We start from the raw sequence: 8,060 nt of genomic DNA on the forward strand, positions 1-8,060 counted from the left end.
ATGAAACTCTATTTGCACGTGTTCAGGGAGCAGCAGCAGAGGACGGACGCCTGAAGCGAGGGGACCAGATAATGGCGGTTAACGGGCAGACCCTGGAGGGCGTCACTCATGAAGAAGCTGTCGGCATCCTGAAGAGGACCAAAGGAACTGTCACGCTCACTGTGCTTTCATAGACTCACAATTGCACAAATTTATCTTCACTACTTTTCCAAAACTTCTTATCACACCAAAAGTTAATCCACTTCTATAACGACAAACTTTAAAATAGCAACACACCTCGCAGGTGTGATGTCGTGTCTAGCGGTAGAAGTCGAACCCGCAATATTTCACAACTAGAAGATTGTGTGAAAGTCAGCAGATGTTCATCTGTGAAAATATGCACACTGAAATAGGAACAACTATTTACCGATAATCATGAAGAAGTTTATTGCTCAATGTAACTTTGAACACTGTGATGCACAAAGTCTGCAGTAAGTAGAGTCATGTATGTTGTGATAACTAAAGCTAAAAGAGCTTTTCACTGTCACCTCAATTGCTCTCAAAATAATATGTAGAGTAGAAATGAAGTATGAATTTATAGTTTGCCATACAGTTTTAATTTGTTGTTACATGAATCTCCAAGAGGTTGTAAATAGTAGGATAGTATGATGTGTTCACACCAAATGTTAAGCAAGTTTTTTGTGCAGCGACATCACATACAAACTTAATGCAGAAACATGAATAGACAGGAGTTTGTGCTGGGCAACGCAAATGACGTGATGAGAACATGCAAAATTTGGGTATTTGCACAAGCTGAAATTTTTAAACTTACACAAGAAATTTGTGTGATGCAATGATGCAAAAGCCTACTAGGGGTGAGATCTTGTTGAAATTTTCCTGACATGAAATGGAGAACAAACTTATTGTTGCCGTCTGTTGGCACCCACTCTACCACTCACTGTCAGGACCTTACAGAGACAGAAGAGAGCTTGAAGATAAAGTGGGATTTATACTTGTGTGTCAGCTCTATGCAGAGCTTATGCCATTGTAAGCATTTATACTTTTTATGATGTGTTGTAAAGTTTAGTTGATTCAAAACACACATTAAACATGGCTTAATAGAGACAGTTTCAAACACAAGTACACAAATCAGCTTCACTTTAACTTGCAGCATTCACAGACAAAGCACTTGTCTTTATCTGGACACATTTTCCCCAGAAATACAACATGCTAATGTTTTTAGCACAAGCCTATGGCATTTTACACTGTATAAATTAGCCTCGTGGCTAGCGGACTTTTCCCATGGGAAGCCAGTGACAACAGCAACATTTAACAATGGTAACGTTACAAAGTTTGGCTCCATTACAACTCTCAAGGTTCACCAACAAAACAACTGTCTTATACTAAATGTGCTTTCCAAACAAATGTACCACACAAACATTATTAGCACAATCCTATTGCTTGACAAGCGGAGATTTCCTCTGCTCATATGAAGCCAGGATAAATCACACACAAGACTTAAAATGCTACTTCTGTGGAGGCTTCATTGTATTCACACATTTATTGTTTCTTATCTGTGAAAGCAAAGTAAATAAAAGTTTCATTTCGACTGAGGAAAATGGTTTCAGCTTACAAAAACAGACAGGAGGTCTGCCTCGCTGCAACGTGTAGTTACATTTCTGGGGAGATGCACATCGTAGGATACGGCATAGGTACTGTGTCTACGTCAACGCAGACCTACACCGTAGTTACAGAGTTGATTTGACTCAAAAGTATAAATCCTGCTGAAGTGAGTGAAGCCGTGGGACTACTCATGCTAATGCTCTAAGTAGCCTAATTAGAGTTGTTTCGTAATTGTTCAACTATTGGTTTTACTTAACTACGAACCAAGTTAGCCGTTAGCTGCCTTCCCCAGTTAGTAGCACAAATGTTAGCACAACTCTTGAGGGCGAATTTGCCATTTGTGAAACAGCCCAAAAAACACTCCAGCAGCCATATTCAGGGAGTAGTGTGAGGCGAAACTTTGCTTTGTGTTTTGTGTGAACACATCATTAGCTATCTCATCTGACTTACATTCCATTGCTCTGGATTGAAGTATTCACTGAACATAGTGATTCAAGTATTTTGCGGTTTCCTGTATTGAAATGAATGGACTATAAGATCATTATTTACACAAGTATTTTACAACAGAGAGAACCCTAGAGCAATATCAGAATATTTCTACAGAGGAGAGGCCTATTTTTCAAGGTTCTTTACAGTCTGGGGTCCACTTATAGGGGTGACCTCCCAATAAATTCAGAGCATGAAACAGCATGAAAACGCCCGTGAGGCAATTAACAGATTAGCAGAATTTAGCTAATGGCTATATTAGCTGATAACAGCATTATTCGTCTTTTATATTGCACTGCTGTTGGCAATTCATCATGCTGATTTTCCTAAAAGGTTGATGCTGCTGTAACTGGTGTTAATCAACTTATCATGAAGTCACTGTTGTTTTAGCAGAAGTGGCCAATAGAGCATTTTGAAATGCTGCTGGCCAGAAGTCTGATATTGTAAATACACAGAAAGATGTGAAATCCTTAAACAAAGAAGCGTGCTTCGAGTGCACATTTGACGAAATGAGGAACTGTGTGTGTGTGTGTGTGTGAGTGTGTGTGACCAACTCACTGAAATATAGTGCTGCTAAAGCCAATATGTAAGGTATTATGTCAGTATTTGGATTTTTTTTTTTTTTCAAGTATTAATGTGCACAGAGGAGCAAACGACCTGCTATCTATGTTGGAGTGGATGAGTGGTTCTTCTGAAGTGTTTAACTTGTCAAATGATTATATAAAGGACCTGAGCTCATATCGACCTTACTGTTTACCCAAAACAAAGTCATGGAGTGTGTAGTTTCTGAAGCCATTAGGCATGTGTTGTGTGGTCTAGTTTATGGGGGAGTTGTCTGTTCTCTGTCTTATCACCTTAAATATGTGTCTCTAGCACTGTCAATGTGACAGTATTGAATCTATTCACACTGAATTAAATAAAAGTGACCTTTGGATTCAGTCGCCTTTGCATTTTCATAAATAAATCCACCCAGAAAACTCTGTAGAGTGACGATAAACTTAAATATAAAAATATAATGCTATTAAATGAATAATAGCCGAGCATTATGAAACGCAGGGCAGCTCTCCAAGTGCGCTAGCTATTACTCAGTCTAACTGCTCCTCACCGAACGCTTGGGTTATTGTACAGTATATACATCACATCTGCCATACATCACATGAATACATTTTCCAACCAGGTGATAAAAGCAATTCACTGTTGCAGGAGGTCACATTTAAATGAGAGGCAAATGGTTGAAAGTCAGAAGCTCAAACGTGTTGAAATTAAATGCAAAAAGATTTATAGATATGGGATGATATGGAACAGCACATGTGGACTTGCTTGAATAGACTCTCTGTTGTCACTTGAGACTCAATAAAGCCTGGATAGAGAGAGCCGGCGCGCTCCATTAAAATATGGCATCCCATCTGTCTGTACACTGGCAAGCACAGCTGCTTCACAGCCTGTCACACCGTTTGTGTGGAGTCCTGTACTTGAAGTTCATTTCTTAAGTCGCTTTACAGCAAACATGTGGGCTACCAATTAATCACACAGGTCACACAGAACCTCTGAAGCCCTTTCTCTAATGAAGCCTGGGGTCGGTTCAGATTCAGTGGGCTGTAAGAGTAACACTCTTTTATAGTAGAAGTATATTGCCAACTGTTGGGTGACTTCTTCACCCTGAGGTCAACACAGTTAGCCGCAGCTGCTAGCTAAACTGCAAGGTTGCTACCGCCAGCACTCGACAGCTGAGCTTGTCTCAAGCACCTGTTGTTTTAATGGTCCCGGTGGGTTTAAAGGTTACCCAGCCTCCCTCCAGGTTCAGGAGACGCTGGTTGGTTTACACAAGACTTGTCTACACAAGCCTTTTAGATGTGAGATCAGATGTTGCCACCGCGTCACGCTTGGCTTGAATGTGGGCAGATGGTGTAAAGTTTCAATGGCGCCAAACCTAAATCGCTTTAGAGATTGTGTTATCAAGATGTCAATCAGGCCTCTATGTGCATTTTTATGGAATGTGACCATGAACAAGACTTCTATCTGGACCTCATAAACAGGAGTTATAACAAAGACACTTTTCATGCCCTGTTCCACGCAAATTGTCAACTCCATAACTAAAGCGTCTGACCCACAGCTGTAGATTCAGCCTGTGAGATGACTTTGTTCCACTCGTTCAAACATTTCAGAGCTCTGTATCGTCATGACTCATGCTAGCTCCACACTGGCTATCAAGAAGTTAAGCAAACAGAAACCTTTAGTTGATGAGTAGGCCATCTATGACTCAGCAAACAAGCCAAACCGGATACCACCATCCTAGTTCAACTGCTGAAAGGGGTTTTGCTCAGTTGCTTTGATTATCAGAGGGCAAATAAAGGAGGTAACATTTTTTTCAATCATGACAGTGTCAAAGTATGTTTTGTTCTGGCTTGAAACAGTGAATTTCTTTGACAAATGTGGCCAAGAACTGGTACTAAGCATGCAATTATTGTCACTACCCAGAGTCTTTGATCTACCAAATCTAACTGTAAGCTATACCCATTCGTGGTAAATGTCATTTCCTTGACCCAAGTTTTTCTGATAGAAGAGTGCGTCAGTCTTAAACTGACAAGAATGGACCTGACAGGAAAAGTCCCTAAATTCTGATCCTGTTCCTCCACAACTGACAGTAATTCAACTATAATTTGTAGCCATGCTAGTGGCATGGGTCAATGTCAGTCAGTTGGTCAGTCAGTCCACCACTTTGGCCCAGACTGAAATATCTCAACCACTATTGCATGGACCGCCATGTAATTTTGAACAAACTTTCATGGTTAACGGAGCATGGAGCTTAATGACTTTTGTGATCCCTTGACTTTTTGTCTAGTGCCACCAGCAGGTTGACATTTTTGGTTTTTTAGTGAAACAACTATTGGATGGGTTGTCATGAAAGGATACAGATGTCCATGATGCCCAGAACGACAACTTTGGGGATTCCTTGATTGTTCCTTAATAACGCCATTAGCAGGTCAAAGTTTTCATTTGTCCCAAAGAAAAAACTCTATATTTACCTTTATAAAGAAGTATCTGCAATGTATGCACTATCTGTAGGCAACAGGACAAGATATTGGTATTGAAGTCTGACCAATTACGTTTGAGCGGCAGGTAAACAGTTTGACGCATTGGCCATAATGCAATCTCAGAACACATCGGCTATCGTCTAGAGATTTATTTATAGAGGTTTATATTAGCCTTTAAAAAAAAAATCTGTATTCATATGCAAATACCTGTTTATAAAGATTGACTGAAATGACTGGCGCATGGAAGAGGAAGTCTCGGTGGAGATATCTGCTGGCTACACTGGTTTCCTGAAATATTGGCTATTCCCCCCAGAGTCTTATTGTTCTCAGACTGACAGCCAGTGGGTTTCGAGACTGTCTCAACACCTACCTGCCAGATTGGCATCACATGTTGTAGAGACATTCATGGTCCCTAGAGGGTAAAGCTTAATGACTTTGGTGACAACCCACTGTTTTCTCTAGCACTACCACAACAGTTAGACTTTTTTTGTGAAAACTCAACCATAATTGGACGGCCATGATTGTCTGTCGTTACACACATTCATGTACCCGTCCAGATGAATAGCAATCACTTTGCTGATGCCGTAACTTTTCATCTAACACCACAATCAGGTCAATTTTCTAATTTGTCCAAGACTTTGGCTTACCAAATAGAAGCTTAGTCCTTGGGTACTTAGCTTGAGAAACAGAGGGTTGCGAGTTCAAGAACTCGCATGGACCAAATACGGAGTAGGGACTGGTATGTGGAAAAAACTGATGGCGTGGCCTTAAGCAAGGCAGAGAACCCTAAACTAACTGTCCATCCTGTGAGACTGCCTAGTTATAGCATCTCTTCAAACGTACATAATGCATATAGGTGTAACCCAGGTGGCAAATCCAAATCTCGTGGTATTCACTTGTTTGTGAATGTGTGTGAATATAGTTAGGGTTATCAACAGATTGAAAAAAAAAAACATTCCCCTTGCAGGAATAATTAAAGAATAGCCTCTCCTTCCCCTTAAATACCTGCAAAACTAATGACATTCACCACAGCTGTACTTTGTGTTAATAGCAAACTTTAGAATGATAACATGCTAAACTAAAATGTTGAACAGAGTAAACATTGTACCTAATAAACATCTGCATGTTAGCATTGTCACTGTGAGTTTGCTGCCATGTTAGCATTAGTATGTAGCCATGCCTGCCGTTAGTGCAGGCCTACTGAACAACCAGCTTGGCTGTAGACTATTATTCTAAATATTCCAGATGAAAAACTGGCAGCTCATAAGTCTCACAGAGGCATGTCCTCACATGACATTACAAGGAAAGTGAGTGTTTCTACAACATCTAGTTCTTATTTGTTTTCTTACAAGTGTTAAAATCATTTTACCACCCTCAAACCTGCCCTGATGTATCAAACTGTCACAGAGAACACATACAGCTCTCAGCAGACACGCTTGGTTTAACAACATAATTCATCTCCTGACTACCTGATCCGCCTTTTGGACTCTTCGCCGTCATGGAAAAGAGTCAGACATAATCAGACATCTCCTTTACACGGTGAGTTACTTTTTGTCTTGGAGAACAGAGGGTCTCAAAAAGGTCACCTTTCAAAGCCTGCCCTCCCAATGACGTGGCCTCACGTACACCAACTGGCAAACGTAATTAAATGTCCACTGGGGCGGTGGTGTAAAATTGCTGTTTGATGAACGCGCCACTCTGCGGGGAGACAATACCCCCCCCCCACCAGCTTTGAAGGAAATAGCTGTGAAAAAATATTTCTGAGGCAAGCCTTTGACCTTTCTGCATGTTGACTCTGTCGCCCTAAGTCTTTACTTAGCTGTCAAAAAGATTAGCACATCATAGGCGCACACAATTCTCGGCATTGTTTGAGTCAGCAGACACTAGTTGCTCTTTAACAGTTCTTCCTCTTGACACAGCGATGGCGTAACTGCAGATAAATTGGGTGGAGATTGTTGGTGACAACAGAATCTATCTGGAGACAAACATGTCAGACGAACATTGCCCTCTTGAATTAATGTATTGTAAATTAGTGTCATTAAATGACTAATAAACATTGGAATGCGAGGAAGCAGCTCATTATGCCAGGTTCTTGTTTATGTGATTAGTATGTGTGATTAACTTTTAGATTTGATTAAGCTTTATTGAAGGTTTAATGATAACCACAGACAACGGGAAATGAGGCCAAACCTTGAGGGAAAATTACCTAATACTGATTAACAACAACTGGGAGTGTGGAATTATTGCTAGTAGAATGAACAAGGAACGAGAATGAAAACCTTTTGCATGACAAATTTCATCCAGCGCTGTGTATATGGTGTTTTCATTTGTTTACTCTAGTTTTACATACCTCACTCTGGTGTCCTGTTTCCAGAACAAACAAAAAGATATATAACCACGCTCCTTCATTTAGATGCTAACAATTATATTTTTCTGAGTAAACAGTCAAGACACAAACAAACACATACTTTCCTTCTTCTCCATAACCCCAAATTATGCCAGAGTCATACTTTGCGAGCAGGAAGCTGGATGTTATCATGATTTACATTGTGCTCATGTCAAGGAGCTCAGCTCAGCACACACTCATGCATTCTTGTTAAAATAAAGCTGGGAGTTAACCAAAGCTGCGATGACATCATGCAAGATCGGATTTCCTCCTCACCTTTGGCGTGTTTGCACAAAGTGGAGTGTGAGGGCTGAGGCTGCTGTTTACACAGACAACAGAGCACATGTTCAGCGAGGGAACACCAAACACTGACATTAAATGTTTGGTGTTTAGCCCTAAAGTGCAGTTATTACATGTTAGCAATACAAACAGTCGAGTCAGCTCAGACTGAACAACACAGCAGACAGGTCGGGTTTTTAATGGCCCCATCTCATGCAGTAAACTACACTCTATCTCTGATAACAGGAAGCTGCCTCACCATAAGGCCATCG

General features: G+C 40.6%; 1 protein-coding gene across 7 annotated transcripts in view; it reads left to right on the forward strand.

Moving 5' to 3' along the window:
* LOC125883454 (multiple PDZ domain protein) overlaps positions 1–3,139 on the forward strand; it is a 59,201-nt gene extending 56,062 nt beyond the window's left edge. For 3 of the 7 annotated variants that reach the window (XM_049567738.1, XM_049567740.1, XM_049567741.1), the window contains exon 48: positions 27–3,137. In XM_049567738.1, coding sequence (XP_049423695.1) covers positions 27–173 — 147 coding nt within the window. In that variant the 3' untranslated portion in view covers positions 174–3,137. Of the gene's footprint in view, positions 1–26 lie in introns of all 7 variants that reach the window. The other 4 variants (XM_049567736.1, XM_049567739.1, XM_049567737.1 and 1 more) reach the window with 3 other exon arrangements.
* Positions 3,140–8,060: the final 4,921 nt, after the last annotated feature.

Source organism: Epinephelus fuscoguttatus, linkage group LG23 (assembly GCF_011397635.1).
Source record: "Epinephelus fuscoguttatus linkage group LG23, E.fuscoguttatus.final_Chr_v1".
Classification (NCBI taxonomy): Eukaryota; Metazoa; Chordata; class Actinopteri; order Perciformes; family Serranidae; genus Epinephelus; species Epinephelus fuscoguttatus.